This window comes from Aristolochia californica, unplaced genomic scaffold (assembly GCF_029961685.1).
Source record: "Aristolochia californica isolate CCGP_79_NKW_82.1479 unplaced genomic scaffold, dmAriCali1.0.hap1 SCAF_11, whole genome shotgun sequence".
Lineage (NCBI taxonomy): Eukaryota > Viridiplantae > Streptophyta > Magnoliopsida > Piperales > Aristolochiaceae > Aristolochia > Aristolochia californica.
In genome coordinates this window covers 9,926,250-9,945,697 of record NW_027181782.1, presented here as the reverse complement: position 1 = coordinate 9,945,697, position 19,448 = coordinate 9,926,250, and the positions used below count along the sequence as shown (strand labels likewise).

Here is a 19,448-nt window from a genome sequence, read left to right as displayed (position 1 = left end):
TATTGGCATCCCCATCAGCGAGTCACTTAAATCTTGCACGCTGCTTCCAGTGCACGAGCTCACTATGAGTGAAGGACTACATTTGCCCTTGGAGGGCATATCTTTGAGTTTAGGTGGTTATCTCCCTTGGTAAATTCCACTATCAGGGCCCAGGTTTGTGGGTCGAATTTTTGTTGTTCTGTTTGGAGAGTAGCCACATAATTCTAAGCTCTTTCACCGACTCTAGAAAGAAGAAGTCCCCTCTCTCTAGGTTGCAGGGGTATCTAGTAATAACACTGGGGCCACCCTAGAGAAGTTGTCTCGATTGACCTCTATTCCGGTGCTGGTAGGTGGCAAGGGGAGGAGGAGAAGGGATTCTGAGGTGGGGATTTCTCAGAGGTGAGGGAAATTATCTGAGTGGTGGCTTGAGAGGTGTGAGGATTGTGGGATAGACTTATAGGAAGGCCTGCGAGGCTTTTGGGGGGTGGGGAAGGAGGGGGTGTGGTTATTTCGGGGGATAAGTATTGGAATTATGGTTTCAAAGATATTATTTATAAAATAAAATTACCATGATTTTAGTGGCGTGGGGCCCACTTCTAGATGCTTTGTCATTGGATGTTTAGTACAGGGAATAATGGCCAGCATCCCCCTGTAGAGGTAGATTCATTGGGTGCATTGACTGGACACATCCCTTGGGCATAAGGAGATTTATCTCTCCTTAGAGGATGTATCTCTCCTAAGGGGATGTATCTTTCTGAATAGTCATTAATGCTACACCCTTTGGAAATCTATAAATTCCTCCATGGTCTTACAAGTGAGGCTAAGGCTATTTGCACACCCAGTCTGGCTGAACGAGAGCAAGCTTATCACTTGTAAACGAATTATCAAAGGTTATCTTGTGCACTTCAAGTTCTATTTATATTCTTCAAGATGAAAGGTACGCTCTCTTTATTCTTCTTATTTCAATTCTATGATATATGTATAGCTCTCATGATAAGAAAAATTATGGAGGATTTAATATCAATTTCTGTGATGTTTATTTTATCATTTTTAGACATCAAGTCTAACAATAAGGTGGGATGGAGAATTGTAGGTATTTGGGGGTTGGGATAGATTTTGTCTGGGATAAAATCTGTGGTGAGTTGAGATGGGCGGGTGGGTGGGTGGTATAACAGGCTAGAGGGAGGGATTATCAAGGAGGCAGTTGGAATAGCATTAGTGCTAGTTGTAAGAATGGTTGGGTGAGGACGCATCCTGCTGGGGAGTAGAGACCGGGGTTGTTGCTCTCAATGTGTCGACAAGCTGTGAAGAATCTCTGGATTCAGCTACAGGACTCGAGGTCACATAAATGAAGTCTTCCATATCTGCCAACTCAATGCGAATCCAGAATTGGGCATTATCCACCATAATGCATCAGAAGTAGTGTTCTTCGCAATTTTGGGGCTTTTGATGGTGGGGGGGGGGGGGGGGGGGGGGTTGAAGGGGGTGTGGTTATTTCGAGGGATAAGGTGGGAGGGAGAACTGTAGGTATCTGGGGGTTGGGATAGATTCTATCTGGGATAAAATCTGTGGTGAGTTGAGATGGGCGGGTGGGTGGGTTTTATGGCAGGCTGGAGGGAGGGACTATCGAGGAGGCAGCAGGAATACCATCAGTGCTAGCTGTAAGACTGGTTGGGTGAGGACGCATTTTCTGGGGAGCAGAGACTAGGGTTGCTGCTCTCAATGTGTCGACAAGCTGTGAAGAATCTCTAGATTCAACTGCAGGACTCGAGGTCACATATATGAAGTCTTCCATATCTGCCAACTATATGCGGATCCAGAATCGGGCGTTATCCACCATAATACATCAGAAGTAGTGTCATTCGCAAGGACGAATAGGATTGATGAGGATTCGGGCCTCATCAAGGCGATGCCAGTGCTCAGTAAGAGGGTCAAGAACAATAATGGCGCCAAACTCCGAGATGATGCTCGTAAAAACCTCATTATGCCATAGTTCCGCAGGGAGGCCGGTGACTATTGCCCAAATTGACTAGAAGGAGTCGAGGGATCCATTCTGATATCCCAATGATGCCCAAGGGTGTGAGAGCAAGGGCCGCAGAAGACTCTTGCTGGGTTTCAAAATGAACAAGCCAGGATTGGGGGTTGAGGTAGGAAATTATAGGTGTGTACGGGGGGTGAAGCTCATCAGCCAGCAATTGAAAGATGCTGGATTTGATGACACTGGGGGAGGTGTGGACTAGGATAGAGAGGACCAGAGATTGTCGCCCTATATGGAGCAGATTGGGAGGGATTTGGATGGTTTTGGATGTTTTTGTATGAAGAAGGCGTGTTGGGACATGGTGGTCTGAAAAGAGGTTCTGAATGGCTGGGTTAGGGGGTTTCAAAGGAAGGGGAGGGCTGATCAGAGGGAGTGGGCTCAAGGGGGTTGTTTATCCTTTGTTGTGGCTCAGGAAAAAGCCGGGGGGGGGGGGGGGGGGGGGGGGGGGGAAGGGTGAGGCTCTGGTGTTGCCGTCGGAGTTGGAGTTGGCACCGGAGAGAGGCTCTGGATGGCTGCTGCAAACTCCTTCCAGCCAAATCCCAAGTTGGTGGCCTCAGGAATATAGATAATGGCTAGCACAGTTGAGCCACAACGTCCGCGAAAGGAGCTCACCGACAGGAAGAAAATCTAAACCCTACCAGTAAAATTTTTATGTAATTTGAATAAGTATGTAGGGAGATACAAGGGTTTAAGTGATTTTTAAGTTATAGGGGTATTTCTGTAATTTGCATTAAAGTTTCTTATAAAAGGACTAGGGGGTCGAGCTCGACCCCCAAGTCCTTTCCGAACTGTCATTTCTCAGATATCTGTTATGGTCCCAGGCCATTGCTCTAGTGACTCGGCGAAGAGAGAAGTCGTATAGAGAGGCTGGAGTGAAACCAGGATGGCCTGATTTCAGTGGACGCCCTACGTTAGGAAGATGATGATGAAAGAAGGAGAGAAAGAAATCAGATTCGTTGAAGGGAACCTGCACATTTGGGTTCAATTTCGGAGAACACAGATCCTAGAGTTCCTTAGAGGAGAACACCGATCCAATTGTGGGAGATTCAATCCTTCCCTCTCTCATTTCCCGCAGCCCTTTTAGAGGCTTACAACATAAGAATTCGAATGGACAAAATTACAAGTATGCCATTGCTGGCTACAACACTCTTAACAATATAAATAAAAAAAGTAAAAGTATAAATAACCAAAGTACTTGAGTGTGCATCCACCGAGTGAGTTACTAACTCATCCGCATCGCCTCTGAATGACTCATCCCGCTATCGAATGCACAACATCACTCCCCCCCTTGGAGAAAGAGCTTGTCCTCAAGCTCGAAGGTAGGATAAGCTTGCTGAAACACGTCCACATCCTCCCAAGTGGCATCAGCTGCATCAGTGTTGGTCCACTGAACGAGGACCTCCCACCTGTTCTGGTTCTGTCTAGCACGCAAAATAGTAAGGCCTCCAATGTTGAACCGCCTTCGCTAATCCAATGAGCTCTCGCTCGTAGGCTGGTAATTTCTGATGGCAGTCTGCTAGTTGACGGCTGAAATAGGCAATAGGGTGCTGGGATTGTTGAAGCACCGCCCCAATACCTCCCCCCGAGCTGTCACATTCAACCACACATAAGGCCTCAAAATTTGGTAGTTGCAGCACTGGAGCGGATGCTAAAGCTTGCTTGAGTGCATTGAACGATTGGTTGGCAGCTACATTCATCTGAAAGGCATTGCGTCTGAGAAGGCTTGTCAAAGGAGCAACCAATTTCACATAATTCAGAATGAACTTTCGATAGTAGCCAGCTAATCCCAAAAATCCCCTTAGTGCTGAAATGTGGGCCGGTTGAGGCCAATGTGTGATGGCTTGAATTTTCTCCGGGTCCACGGTCACCCCTGTTGTAGTTATTATGTGACCTAGATAGGACATCTGAGGTCTTCCAAAAGAACACTTGGAACATTTCAAGTAAAGATGATGTGCTCGAAGAAGTTGGAAGACAAAACGTAAGTCCTCTAAGTGCTGGTCCCAAGACTTGCTGAAAATTAAAATATCGTCAAAGAAGACTAAAACGAACTTTCTGAGATAGGCACTAAATACCTCATTCATCAAGGCCTGAAAAGTGGAAGGTGCATTGGATAGACCAAAGGGCATCACTACAAATTCAAAGTGGCCATAGTGGGTGCGGAAGACTGTCTTCTCAATATCCGGAGGATACATCCTTACTTGATGATAACCCGACCACAAATCCAATTTTGTGAAAAATTGAGCACCTTGTAATTCATCTAGTAACTCATCTACTACAGGTATGGGAAATTTGTCTTTGATCGTCTTGGCATTCAATTCTCTATAGTCAACACAAAACCTCCAAGTGCTGTCATGTTTCTTCACAAGGAGGACTGGAGAGGAGAAAGGGGACCTACTCGGTCAGATGAGGCTTGTTCCAGCATAAGTTTGCATTGATGTTCAATTTCATCCTTTTGTAGGACGAACAACTACCACCTTTGACCCAACCTTCAAACAGATCCGATGGTCACAATGTCTCAAGTGAGGCAGAACGGAAGGTTTCTGAAAGAGGTCTGTAAATTCGACCAACAATTTGGCTAAAGTGCTGTTCGAAGTGTCCTGTTGATGGAGTAAGTGTATCTGTGCTGGAAAGTCAGCCTTACGGCCTTGTAATCTGACCTGGTGCCCTCCAAACTCAAAGCTCATAGTCAAGGCTGCGAAATCCCACAAGATGGGGCCCAAGGTTTGCAGCCATTTTATTCCTAAAACCATGTCAAATTCTGCTAAGGGAATGATAAAAAATTCAGCCGTAAAAGGGGTGTCATCAATAGAAAATATTACCGCCTTGCTGACCCCGTAGCTAGGAACCTTCTCCCCATTGGCAACAGAGACCGAAGCCATTGGTTGGGGTTGAATCTGAAGGTGTAAATGCTGAGCTGCTGTTAAACTCAAAAAATTATGAGTACTCCCCAAATCCACAAGGCTTAATAGGAGCTGACCTTGGACTAACGCACACACTTGCATCGTCTTGGTTGACTTGAGTCTTGTTATTGCATTCAACGAAATAGCTGGTTCTTCAACCTCAGCCTACTCCACTTCTAGTCCTTCATATTCCTCATTCTCGACTCAAAATAATTTTTTACATTGATAGCCAAAAGTGTACTGCTCATCACAATTGTAACATAATCCCTTAGCTCTACGGTCTTCCATCTCTGTCCTGTTCAACCTTCAGATGAATGTCGAAGTGGGAGTGCTGGCCTTAGTCGTTGTAGGATTACCAGCAGCAACACTACCTTTCAACGGTTGGGCTGTTGTGGCCAACCCAGAATTATTTTTCCCCCCTTGCCAATTTGACCTGCGTGCTTGAATCTTTTGCTTGGCTTCCAATGCTCTGGCCAAATTCATGGCTCTTGCTAGGTTAGGAGGTGCGAGGAGTTCCACTTCTAATCGGACTGACTCATTCAAACCTGCTGTAAACAGACTAACATGCTGGTCAACCTCACAACCTTACTTGCCCGAGCCAATTTCTCTTGGAATTGTTTTTGGTATTGCTCCACACTTCCCGTTTGTCTTAACAGCACTAAATCCCCCAATGGGTTTCTCTGAGCAGGAGTTCCAAACCGTATGGTGCACAACTCCTTAAATTCTTCCCAATCTAGCACCGGTTTCTCCAATTCTAGTTGATGGGCCCATAGCTGCGCTTCATCGAGCATGTGGAAGGCGGCCAAACCCACCTTGTCTATTTCAGCAGTTTTTTGGTTAGAGAAAAAATTCTCACATCTATAAAGCCATATTAGAGGGTCTTCAGACCCATTGAAAATAGGGAAGTCAAGTTTTGTGCACCTTGGAACCGCACCTCCTCCTTGGCTGAAACTCCCACTGTGTGTTGGATGCTCTAGACATCCAGCACTGTTCACCGCGTCTGCTGTTCGAAGGGTCTCTTCCCCCCTCCCTTGAGGGTGGATTTCTGCCAGAAAATAAATCATATATGCGATTGGTCATTGCTTCTAATTGTTGGTTTACCTCTTGAGTGACTCGACTGTTTAACAGCGCTGCCAATCGCCCTTCACTTTCCTCTTGCCTCGTGTTGAACATCTCACTGAGCTTTGGTATCAGTTCATCATTGCTGGACGACTCCCCCATGCTCACCCGCTCTGATACCAAGTTGTTATGGTCCCAGGCCATTGCTCTAGTGACTTGGCGAAGAGAGAAGTCGTATAGAGAGGCTGGAGCAAAACCAGGACGGCCTGATTTCCGTGGACGCCCTATGTTGGGAAGATGATGATGAAAGAAGGAGAGAAAGGAATCAGATTCGTCGAAGGGAAGCTGCACCTTTGGGTTCAATTTTGGAGAACACCGATCCTAGAGTCCCTTAGAGGAGAACACCGATCCAATTGTGGGAGATTCAATCCTTCCCTCTCATTTCCCGCAGCCCTTTTAGAGGCTTATAACATAAGAATTCGAATGGACAAAATTACAAGTATGCCATTGCTGGCTACAACACTCTTAACAATATAAATAAACAAAGTAAAAGTATAAATAACCAAAGTATTTGAGTGTGCATCCTCCCACTGTGTTACTAACTCATCCGCGTCGCCTCTGAATGACTCGTCCCGCTATCGAATCCACAACAATATCCTTCTCTTTTCATTCTCTGAACTCATAACTTTCGCATGTTTTCACTCAGCAATAAACTTCATCCAACCAAACCCCAAACCATGGTCGTCAGGGATAAGCATTCTAGACGTGCAGTGTTATCCTATGATTTCACTAGTACCACAAAGATCAATCGCTTCTCTGTATTTGGAAAAGAAGGATAGACTAACCAGGCAATAGCTCAGTACGCCCTTCCCTTCCTACTGCTTCCCTGACGTGTATACATTTTTTGAAGCAATATCTCAGATTCAAAGGAAATTTTTTGCTTGTGATGATTAAACTGAAATCTTCACAGCTACCTAATTGTTAAGTGGCACCTCAATCCATTTTCTCATATGATCACGGCCACAAATAAAGGATGGAAAACTCCATTATCACTGATTAGTAACCTTTGTCTCACAGAATGGCTTAAAACTCCATTATTATTGGTTAGTAGCCTTTATCTCTCAAAACAGCTGGCCTTGCAGTTCCATTGGGCTGCATTACTTTCTTCAGTATGATTCCTCAAAGTCTCAAATGCTTTTCACCCCATGCATCTGATCTCTCGTGAATCACATTGCTGATTCCCCCTCTCTCCTCACACTCAACGTGTGTCTCCCACTCAACATTTAAAATAAGCTAATATATATTCTTAATGAGAAGGGGATGAATTTAATTACTCATCAAGAAAATTCATATTTCATTGTCTCTTTTGATATTTTCATTGAAGGAGAATAAGAAAGACAACACAGATACCAAAGTGCATAGTGAAGAAGAGAACAAAAAAATTCTCCTTTGCCAGTAGATTCTTTGTTGGAAATGGTAGATCCCTAAAATTTAGGAGGATTGGTGGACGGGACAGGAACCGTTATAGACCTTGTTTAGGAATCTTTTTCTCCTTTCTTCACCAAGGGAGATATCAGTAGTCGATGCTTTTGAGGGGGGTGGTTTGAGCCTCCAACACGGAGGCTTTAGAGGCAAGCCGATTGAAGGATTCTTTGAATTCTGTTAGAATAAGACATTTGGAGGCGGACAAGCTCATTTGGTGGCCTGACAAAATCGGTACCTTCTTAGTATCATCTGCATACAAATACATTAATGGCTGGCATTCAAATCAAAGGGAACATGAGATTTACTTTGTATAGTGTTTCTGTGCACCGCCAAAGATAAAATTCTTCATGTGGAGCGTTTGCCAAAGAAAGATTCTCATGGCAGATGTACATAGAAGAAGGGTTCACCCACCTATCGACCCCCTTCTGCCCGTTCTGCAACATAGAGTTTGAAACCACCAGTCACATCCTGCTACAATGCTGCTTCTCGTGGAATGTGTGGACTTTTACAATATGGGGCTGCAATTCTGTATGACGGCAGATCTGATCTCCTTCAGCAAGTCACTCATTGGTACTTCCCTTCTTGGTCTCGGAAAACTGATGATCTCCACCTGTGCTAGTTTCATTTTGTGGGGGCTTTGGAATGAACACAACTGAAGGCGTTTTGATGCCAAATGTTAATCAACGTTAGGAGTTGCAAACTGGGTGTCGGGCCAAGTCTCCTCTTGGCTTCTAACTAAGAAGCCCTTTTCCTCCTTTGTGGCCTCTATCCGTGAAAACTGGAACAACTTAGCAATGATGCAGATTGGGACCAAGGTCCAAGTCATGCAAGAATGGACTCCTCCTGAATTTGGTTTCCTAAAGTTGAACTTTGATGGCTCTTCTCTCGGCTGGGATTGCTGGCTTTGGGGGAGTTATTTCGAATCCATCCGGCAATCTGTTTTTCTCGTATGTTGGCCCATTAGGCATTTCCTTTTCAACTTCGGCTGAGCTCCACGACCTCCTCAATGGCTTCGCGTTTTCAAAGACAATTTCAATGGCCCCCTCCACATTGAAGGGGACTCAAAGGTGCTCATTGGTTGGAGAGAGAGAGCATCCCACCCCCCTGTGGCGCCATTGGGACATTTTTCAGGAGATTCTAAAAATTGCCTCACTCTTTTCTTGTATTTGGTCTCATATCCCGAGATCTGCAAATTCGACAACAGATGTGTTTGCTAAGCAGGGAGCGACCCTACAATCTCTTGTTGTTAGGGATTTGCTCCCTTTTCCTTTGTAATTTTTCTCTTGTTAATATATATACATCCTTTTAAAAAAAGAAAAAAGAAGAGAATAGAAAAAACACAAATCTAAAACTACACAAAAGCCAAGGAAGCAACTCAGTATCCCCACAACATACCCATTATTTGAAATGCATCCAAAAACTCAATCTTACCAAAACAAGAACCCATGAAAATGGATATGGAAAATTACTTCTCTTATAAGCTGTACCATATTATTTATAAAATACATAGCAGTAATTGAACATCATGCAACTCAAATTTAACCAAACAAGAATGCAGGGAAAAGGAAATAGAAAATTACTCCAGCTGCAAGCTTTACCATATTATTTACTCCTTTTCAAAAAAGTAATTGCACATTCAAGGTAGAAAAACTACAAAGTGGGAATAATGGAGAGAGCAATACTGTTGTTAGGGATTTGCTCCCTTGACCTCTGTATTTTTCTCTGTTAATATATACATCCTTTAAAAAAATAAAAAAAATAAAAAAAAATGGAGAGAACAATACCACTTCCAATATCTACAACCAAAGGCTGAGTTGGATCATCAAAAACAGCACTCCAATTGACCTTAACAGGGTATGCCTGGAAGCAACAGAATTAACCAAGGGTCATCAAATGACATGAAAGCAAAAGAAACTTCACATTCTCACCACCACTAAACCCTAAATGAAACAGTGATGGTACCAGGTAACTTATCCTCCTCTTCATTGAAAAAATACTTCAAAGGTCCCAAATCCAGAATTTAGCCAGAACTGTCATCTTAACTATAAAAGAAATGATTACAAAAAACATCACCACTTATTAAGACTATAATCACCCAGTTCAAACCAGGACAGCCGGGTGATGGCTGCTACCAGTACATCCAATTAAGACAAGGAATTGCCTTGGTGAACTTCCAGAACCCAAATTACTTGAGCTTAGACCAGAGGTTTAAAATTTGTCTTTTTTGAGAAGTGTGAATGTATTACTGAAGAAAAAAGGTTACAACCCTTAAAGCTAAAGAGACATTTCCTCCACAACAAGGTGATGGAGGGAAACGCCTTTTTTAGCTTGAACATCGGCTAAGTGATTAGCTGATCTTGGAACATGTTTCCAAGTACAATGTAAAACAGAAATTAACTTACAAATTTCCTCAAATAACTCCCAATGACGCCAAGGAGGTTTGGATGGCTTTGTGCACCAGTTGATAATGACTTGAGAATCTCCTTCAACTAAGAGAGCACCTTTCTGTTTTTGTTTGAAAAGTTTCAGACCGTTGTACAGCCCATGTAATTCTGCGCTAGTAGAGTCAGATACACCAATTGGACCCGCATATGTGAAGATAAGATTGGCTTGTTCATCGTGAATAACTCCGCCAAAACCAGCCGATCCTGGACATCCAAGAGCACTTCCATCAAAATTTAGTTTAAAGTGCCCAGGAGGGGGTTTGGACCATTCAACCATTTCAGGGGCTCTTGCCGGTTTAGACATACCTGCAACAATTCGCCAATTTCCTCGCATGTTTGTCCCTTTCAAGTTGTAGAATTCTTTGCGTTGGAGAACCCAAGAGGTTACTTGACCGATAATCAGATCACAAAGAATTTTCCATGGGAGAGCTTTCTGATTGAATTTTCGATTATTTCTTTCTTTCCATAAATTCCATGCAATGTGTCCAACACAGCAAGAGATTAAACTTTTTCCCAATTTTGGGAGACGTGAGCTAACCAAAGTTAGGATAGTGTTATGTAAATCTTGAGATGGGCAATATGATATACCGATTTTATCCATCAATTTGGTCCAGATCTTATGAGCATATGCACAGTCCGGAAGCGTGTGATCTACTGTTTCAGGAGATGAATTACAAAACGGGCATTCTGGGTTTGGAACATTAGTGCCACGTCTTTGTAAAGCGTCAGAGATTAAAATTTTCTTGCGGCATATCGTCCAGATAAAGAACATAACTCGAGGAGGAATAGGTAGCGACCATGCAAAGGCAACAAGATGTGCTGCTTGGGGAGTCGGTTATGAAATCATATGGTGGTACGCAGAAGCAGAGGTGAACATACCTTGTTTGTTCGGCGTCCAGATGAGTGTGTCAGTAGAACTTTTTAATGTCACTTCTGAGAGCAATTTGACCAGGCTAGTGGCTTCCAGTGCTTCAGAATCATTCAATGCTCACCTTAGATGTAGATTCCAGCCACCCGAAGGCTGCCAATGGTCAAAAACCATCTTGCTATGAGATCTTGATAATTGAAAAAGACGTTGATGACTATCCTTCAAACAGCTTGAGCCTATCCACCAATCCGTCCAGAATAGAGTTTCTTTTCCGCACCCGATGTAGCATTTGACGGCAGACTTGAAAGTTGGTAAAAATTTGGCAATTTTCTTCCAAACAAGAGATAGCTTATAAAACCTCCCCCCGTCCATCCACCAGCCATGAACTGTTCCGGACTTCATTTTGACCATTCTACGCCACAGCAAATTGGGTTGCATGTTGTATTTCCAGATCCACTTCATGAGCAGTGCCTTGTTTGTGGTAGCAATGTCCCGAATTCCGAATACCCCCATTATAATTGGCTTACAAACATCTTCCCAATTTACAAGACTAAACTTTTTTTCCCCCTTTGGCCCATCCCATAAGAATCTTCTTTTTAAAAACTCTATTCTATCCCGAATAGATGCAGGACAATGATACAAGGATAAAAAATAGGAAGGAATACCGTGTAGGCAAGATTTGATGAGAACCAACTTACCAGCTTTGGATAAAAATTTCCCTTTCCATGAAGTGAGATGCTTCTCGAGACGCTCAACAACCGGGAACCAGGAGTTCTTTGTAGGCAATAGTGGAGTCAAAGGCAAGCCCAGATATGTGCTTGAAAAAGACGCAACCTTACAACCCAGATAATTCGCCATCGAATTGAGAATGGAGGATTCAATGTTAAATCCAAAAATTGAAGTTTTCTCCCAACTAATCATTTTATCAGTGGTCAATTCAAAGATGTTCAATACAGCTTTCATGTGTTTAACTTGTCTCATGGACCCTTCTCCGAAAAGGATAGTATCATCAGCATATTGTAAAATGGGAACGTCATGGCTCGGATCAGCAAAAGCAGGATTTAGCCAACCCGAATGTTTTGCAAAACGAATCATAGAGGTAAGGTATTCCCCAACGAGAGTAAAAATAAATGGAGATAGAGGGTCACCTTGTCTTATCCCCCTAGAGGCTTTGAAATAACCACGAGGTTTACCATTTACCAAGACAGAATAAGGAGAGGAAATACAACTCCTCATCCAAAATTTCCATCTTGTGCCAAAACCCATACGGTCAAAAAGATAATCCACAAGTTTCCAGTCAACCTAGTCAAAGGCTTTTTCAAAGTCAATTTTCAGGACAAACCTGGGAAGGGATGATTTTTTGAACGAATCAAGGAGTTCATGAGCTGTTAGAGAAGAATCCAAGATGTTTCTGTCTCGGATAAAAGCACTTTGATAAGGATTAATTACCTTGTAAAGGACTGCTTTCAACCGATAGGCCAAGAGACGCCCAATAATTTTATATGAATTGGAAGTAAGGCTTATGGGATGGAAATCCTTGGGTAACTCCGAATTTGTTTTTTTAGGAATAAGAGCAATAAAAGATGCGCCAATCCCAGAGAGTGTTATACCCACTTGGTGAAAATTGTGAATGAAGGCACATACATCATTTTGTAACAGGTCCCAAAAACAGTGGTAAAACTCACCATTAAACCCATCTGGTCTTGGGGCTTTATCTTTAGGAAGGCCAAGGACAGCCTGTTCAATTTCTTCTGGTGAAAATGGTTTTTCAAGATCTGCAGCGTCTTCAGATGAGATACGCTCGAAGTCAAGACTTCTGAATATAGTTCTGCGATGTACTTCACCAAGAGGTTAGAAATGGAGGCATTATCCGTTATCACTTGTTCTCCGTTACGGAGAGCAGTGATACGGTTAGTCCTCCTCCGGGCCGAGGCGATGGAATAGAAAAACTTTGTATTCCTATCTCCCTCAACCATCCATCGAAATCTTGAACGTTGTTTCCAATGAACAGATTCAGAACGAAGAAACGAAAGATATTCTGAATTTAAATTATTTCTAACTAATAAATCAGAAGGAGAGGATAACCTTTGTTCCTCTAGTAGATCCAACTCAGAAATGCAGCGGCGAATCGATTCTTTCTGGGAAGCAGTAGAAATTCGGAGATTTTTTTCCCACAGTCTGATCTTCGGCTTGACGGCTTTGAGTTTCAGAGGGAGGGCCCAACCCGAGTTAGGATGATTTTCCAACTCGAGCCACCACATTTTGAAGAAGGGAAAGAAGGCCTCGGTTAATAGCCAAGCATTCTCAAAATGAAAAGGAGATTTTTCCCACATAACTAGCCGAGTGTTGAGTTGGATAGGCCAATGGTCAGATCCAATTTTATTTAGGACTTGGCCAGAGACATTTGGGAAGAGGAGGTTCCATTCTGTATTTACAAAGTATCGGTCTAATTTAGACAAATAGGGGGGTTTGGCAGTTTGTCCAGGTGAATTTTTTCCCCGAGAGAGAAACCTCGGATAGAGCAAGACTATTGATAAAATCAGAAAAAGCTCTCATGGTTGATGAGGTTCGTGAGACAGGAGGGCTTTTGTCAGAGCAAAGAAGAGTTGCATTGAAGTCTCCTGCAAGGAGCCAAGGGAGGTCCCATAACTGGACAAGCTGGAGGATTTCTTCCCAGAAAGTTGCCCGGTCACGATAACGAGTAGGTCCATAGATGCCGGCTAGTGCCCAAGAAGTTCCGAGGTTGTGATCGAGAAACTGGAGACTGATTGAGTATTGTCCCGGAACAACAAATATTGCATCAAAAGCAGTTGGATCCCCGATGACAATTATGCCACCGGAATGGCCAATTGCATCCACATTTGCCCACGCAGGGTTGGTGTCATACCACAAATCACAAACAAATGAATAATAAAAAAACTGCAGCTTAGTTTCAAGTAGAATAGCAATTTTTGGTTTAACATCAAAAAGCGCCGCTCTGATGAGGGCTCGCTTAGATGAAGAGCCGAGCCCTCTGACATTCCATGATAGAACAATCAACAATCATGGAGATCGGAAGGTGTTGATATTCTGCATCGCCAAGCCAGCTTCGAGTTAGCCAGAACAGAAGATGTTTGCAAGCTCCGTCATTTCTGAAAATTCCTCTCGTGGGAAATCTTGTTCTTGCTCTAGAAGAAATAGGAGGAGATCATCCCGCGGGGTGGGAGTTAAGGCCATGGTTGGAGTAGATTTGGAGATTATAGTTGGGGGGAGGTCGGACCAAGTTGGGAGGATTCCAGAGGGGAAGGCAGGGGGAGATCGAGCCAAGGAGGACACTCCATTGGAAGGACAGGGGGGGAGTTTGGAAGGGGGGAAGGTGGGGGGGTATATAGCTTTATCTTTACCTTTTTCTTTTTTTCTGGAGTAGGTATACAGGTAAGGGGTTTGGACATAATGTCTTTCGGCATTGGTGTGCAGGGGACGGGTGATTGTTTTGGGGGTTGAAGTCTCCATAGTGTCCGTGTGGGGGTTGATGATTCGAAGGGGGGTGGGGCAGAGGATAGTGGGGGAGTGGATATATAAGGTGGGTGGGGAGTAAAAAGGAGGGTCAAAATCCCAGGTGGAGTCATTGGAATTTGAGCAAAGGGTGAATAGGGAGGGCTTAGCAAGGCTCGAGGAGGATCTGTGTATAGGGAGATTTGTGTCAGAGGAGGATCTGATGGGGCGGCGAAAGGAATGGGATGTTGGGTGATTTGATGTGGGAGGGTCGAGGTCGAGGTGGATAAGTCTCGGGAAGGAGCCAAGGTTGTGTGTGATATAGTGGAGAGATGGGGGTTTGTTGAGGTGGATAAGCCTCGGGAAATGGAGGGTGCACAGGTGGCGTTTGACAGGCGAGGGGTACTAAAAGATCGTGGGCTTCGGGAAGCAGGGGATTTCGGGTAGGGTGGCGGAGGGGGAGGTGGTTTAATTATGAAGGGACAGGAGGTCGACATGATGTGGGCTGAGGGGATTTGGTGATTGATGTGATCGACAGCGGCGTGTAGGAAAATTTTGGCTGCGGTGGATGTGATGGTTGAAAAACGTCCCGGGGCTCGAGGTTGCCAGATCGGGGGGGCATTGGGGGTACCATTGATTTGAAGAAGTGATGATGGTTTTCGGGGAATGGGGGGGAAGGTATGTGGGAGGACGTGTTTTTTTGGATTTTTGTGTCTTGGTGAGGCAGAGTGTGACGGCGATGTAGGTGAGAGGGTGGTGTGGTTTATGATGATAGGACTAAAGGGGCAGATAGGAGTCTTATCATGAGATGATGAGGATGGGGAAGTAGCGAGAGTTATGGAAGGAGTCTTGTCAGGTGAAGGTTGTGACGACGGATCGGCTTGAGAGATCTTGTCAGATAGATTTCCTTTGGGGGTTGGTGACAGGTATTCTGCAGTTGGTTGGGGAGCTCGATTACCAAGGGATGGCACTGTGGGTAGGGGTATTGTCACTTGGGGGATTTTGTCGATGCGGGCATTAATTGGGCTATTGAAGATTGACAGAGATTGGACTGTTCTGGGATTTGGTTTTTGATTTGGATTTAGATTTGGGGTCGGATTTTTTTTCGGAACCCATGTCTGATTGGACTCCGAGTGATGTTTTCGAGTTAGCAAAGTTGGGTGAGTCGACTCGACCTGAGTCATGCGTCGTGAGGTTTCTTCCGAGCTGGGACAAACTGCCGGAAGGACTTCCAGGTCTCCAAATTCCATGGAGACCCAAGCCATGGTTTTTCCGCAGGAAATATGAACAAATTGTAAACCACTTACCGGTGATTTTGGCCGGATGAAGATTTTTTCTTTGTGAAGGTTCACTGGCTGGCTTTCAGCCCAGATAAGTTCTCCGAAACCTTTTGTGAGGCATTCCAGAGTATGCCTGCATCGGATTTCCACCGGAAGACCTTTGACGATCACCCATTGCCCCGAGAGGGGTGTTGTGAGTTCTGGGCTCCAATTCGTCATGTGAAAGAATAGTGATTTAGTCTTTGTCTTCAGTGCATGTATTCTTCTGCGGTCCTCCTCTGAATTAAAGTTAATTATCCAGCTCCTCTCTTGAGCTTTGGTGATGGCTGTGGGATGGATATTTCGTTTTTGTAGCCATTCTTGGATTTGCTTGCTGGTGCAAAAATTTTCCGGAGCTTCTATGATCACTGCTAGGGACATTCTGTGAGTGCCCTCAATTTCGATGTGGGCTGGTAGGGATATGAAAAACTGGTTTTTGTGGGGTGAGGCTTGAGGGAGTTGTATTGGTGGTGGTGGTGGACAGTTGTTTTTGGTGATCTGAGGTTTTTTTGGAGGAGCGGTTGGAGGCGAAAAAATTGACTGGTGTGAGGTGCTTGGCTGTGAGTGGATTTTTTTTTATGTGGTTAGATGCCGGAGTATTTGAGCAAAGCGTTTCCATTCCATTCCAGAAGTGGAGAGCTGTTGTAGGTATATCATACCCATTGTCATTTGGCCACGTCTTTGGTGGACGACGCATTCCAGAAGTCCCCCGTGATACTGGATGTGCACTTGGAATTCCAGATCCCTGGTGAGGAGTGATCTGCTGTATTTTCTTCCCGTGTTCCCTAATTGGACTTTCCTGAAGATGTCTAGGAAATAGCTGACTGCAGAGATCGGAGGGAGATATATGATTTTTTTCCCCTCTTGCGCATGTATCTGGATTGCTTCCCCACTCTTCTCCTTCCTCTTTCGAAAAGTCAGTTTCGCTTTTTCGTTCCGGAATTCGTATCTTGCCGGGTCCTCCACTAGAATCCTTCGTCGTGAGGATCTCAAGATTACAGTTTGCCATTTCACCCATGAGCTATCTTCGGCTTCAATACTTTCTTCTTCCCCCTTATCTTCTTCTTCTTCCAATTGTTTGCCTTGCCATTGTTGCCGCTGCTGCTTCCCCAGACTGGTTCGATCGTCGCCCCATCCTGGGCGCTGTCCTACTAGAAGCGTTGGATCAGAGGGAATGGTCGTTGGGTAGGAATTACTCCGTTCCCCAGTTGATTGGTGGGAGGGAGTTACTCCTTGACCGACCCCTCTCATCCTTCCACTCGCATGCTCCATTATTAGGTCAGCTCTTTAAAAAAAAATTAAAATTTGTCTTTTGTTAAAAAATTATACAGAAACCACTTAGCTTTTGGCTTGGGTAACACTTTTTCTTTTGAAAAAGTGAAAATTCATTACAAAAGGAAAGAAAAAACAGAATAAGTCTTGAACAAAGTATCTAAGACATCGAATCTTATCATTCATATGATTAGTTTTTTCTCTTTTAATTTATTTTGAGAAAGTTTTATGTGCTTTATATTGATTTTGGAAAAGTTACCACAAAAATATAAGTTTGAAAGTGTCTAGGACAACTCGTCAATTCTCCTCTATGTATTGTAAAGAAAGAACTTTGTGAAGGGGAGAAAGCTGAGAGAAGAAGGGAGGAAGAAGCCTTGGCTGCATTGGAATTGATGCCTGTAAAGCACAAGCTCTCTCTTTTATTAGGGTTTAAGAGATAATTACAAGAAGGACAAAAATGCCCTTAGTTACAAAAAATCATATCACTCCTATAATACAACTCTATTTCTAATGAAACTTGAAACATGTATAATGTAATTATCTAACTAGTAACAGACCTAGGTCAAGGGTACCATCTGGATTGTGTGCGATTCAATGGAATGATGCGAAAGGAAGAGGGAGAGCGAGAGGGAGAGAGGGAGAGAGGATGGAGCGACAGCGAGAGAGGGTGGAACAAAAGCAAGTGCAAGTAGGAGACAAGCAGCAGGAGAAGGCAAAAGAATGCTAGATGGAAGAACGAAATGACGCAACTGCACGAGAGAACAGCAAGGGTGATGCAGTGGCTGCTGCAATTTCTGATTCAGTGGTTCCTGGCAAAATTAGTTCGGTTGGTAATATTCGGCGAGGCACGGCTGAGAAGGAGGTTGAGGACCGAGGAAGATGAAGACGATGGTGGCGATTGGATGACTGATCGAAGAAAAAGTAAACTGCATTAGGAGGCGAAACGGATTCCATTTCTCTTACGGAAGTATTACTCTCACTATGACTCAACTAGAAAGGGGATTTAGACCTGCAAGTTACTGTTAGGAATGGTGACAAGCATTCTTTCATCTGCATCCTTGATGTGGTGTAGTCTTTTTTTTTTTTTTTTCTGAAAATGGGTGAAAAATAATTAAAACAGAGAAGTAAAAACTAGGGGAATTCTCTTGTTGCAATCAGCGATTGAAGGGAGGTTCCCATTTTGACTTGACCATCAGCAAAGGAATTGGCTGAGCAGGGGATATGATTCCAAGTACATTGCAAGCTTGAGGCAATATTACAAATGTCGAAGTAGGCATCGCAATGTCTCCATAGGGGAGCTTTGGCTTTGGTGCACCAGTCGCTGACAATTTTGGAGTCTCCCTCAATGATCAGTGTCCCGGAGAATCTTTCACGAAATATACAGAGCCCATGTATGAAGCCAACAAGCTCAGCAATAGTGGAATCAAAGATTCCAAGAGGACCAGCATAGGTAGAAAGGATGGAACCATTATCCACATGGATGCCACCACCAAAGCCAGCAGGATCTGGGCAACCCAATGGTAGTTCCATCAAAATTCAGCTCGAGAAAGCCCTCCAGTGGGGTCTGCCATTCAGCCATAGTAGCTTGCCGAGGAGGGCCGGCCATTTGGGCCACCAGTTGCCAGCTGCTTCTCAGGTGTGTGCCTCGCAGGTGGAGGAACTCTTTTTTGGTTAGGAGCCAAGAGGAGACTTGGCCAACATATCTGCAGTGACTGCCTCGACGTTATTGAATTACATTGGGGCGTGTAGTGTTCCGTTCATTCCAAATAGAGCAAGGAATGGAACCAATGCAGCTAGAGAGAAGCATCTTGCCAAGCTTATGGAGATGAGTACCTTGCAGGGATTGAATCATGGAGGAGATGTTCCTGGTGACACAAGTCTGAATGCAGATCCGTTGAAGTAGTTCGAGTCCAGATTCTCCATGCAAAGGGGAAATGAAGGAGCACGTGGCTGACTGATTCGGCCTTGGTGTTGCAGAGAGGGCAGGCAGGATCAGGTCTTGAATTACCACTTCGGAGCAAGTTATCAGTGGTCAGGATTTTGTTTAAGCTAGCAGTCAAAAGGAAGAACCAAGCTTGAAGTGGAGCAATTAGGTGCCAAACTTCAGCAGCAGGAGCCTGACTGTCAGGGGGGGTTGTCCCGATGGAATTGAGAGTATGTCGAGGAGACCGAGAAGGAGCCTCAGAGATCGGCTAGCTAGATTAACTTTTCAGGGATGTGGATGCGGATTTTGGCCAGCATCAGATCAGAGATGAGTTGGGAGGCAGTAGAAGCTTCAGCGTCTGAGAGTCTTGCCGGAATTGGGGATCCCAAATGCTATAGCCCTGTCAGACCTCAGCCACCGTTGAAGAGAGGTTAGTTGTGATGCTTGTGAGAGTATGATATGTCTGCCAGGGGTTTGCTGCCCAACGACAGTCTGTCTAGAACTTGGTCTTATAACCGTTAATAGACAAAGCATTAGACCAACGAAGCAAAGCTTGGAAAGAGCCGAAAGAGGCGTTGTTGGCGGCCACCTTTGGTCCACCACCCGTCGTCTCTTCCTAGCTTGGCCGCCACCAGTGGACACCAAATCAGTGTAGGTGACATGTTGAATTTCCAAAACCCTTTCAG

The 19,448-nt window shown here is 44.3% G+C and overlaps 1 protein-coding gene across 4 annotated transcripts in view; it reads right to left on the bottom strand.

Moving 5' to 3' along the window:
• Positions 1–19,448, bottom strand: part of LOC137944566 (uncharacterized) — an 87,532-nt gene that overhangs the window by 11,663 nt on the left and 56,421 nt on the right. For 3 of the 4 annotated variants that reach the window (XM_068790249.1, XM_068790248.1, XM_068790250.1), the window contains one exon: positions 9,246–9,321. The exons of the other annotated variant lie outside the window; for it this stretch is intronic. In XM_068790249.1, the coding sequence (XP_068646350.1) occupies positions 9,246–9,321 (76 nt within the window). The remainder of the gene's footprint in view (positions 1–9,245; positions 9,322–19,448) is intronic. 4 annotated transcript variants of the gene reach the window in all.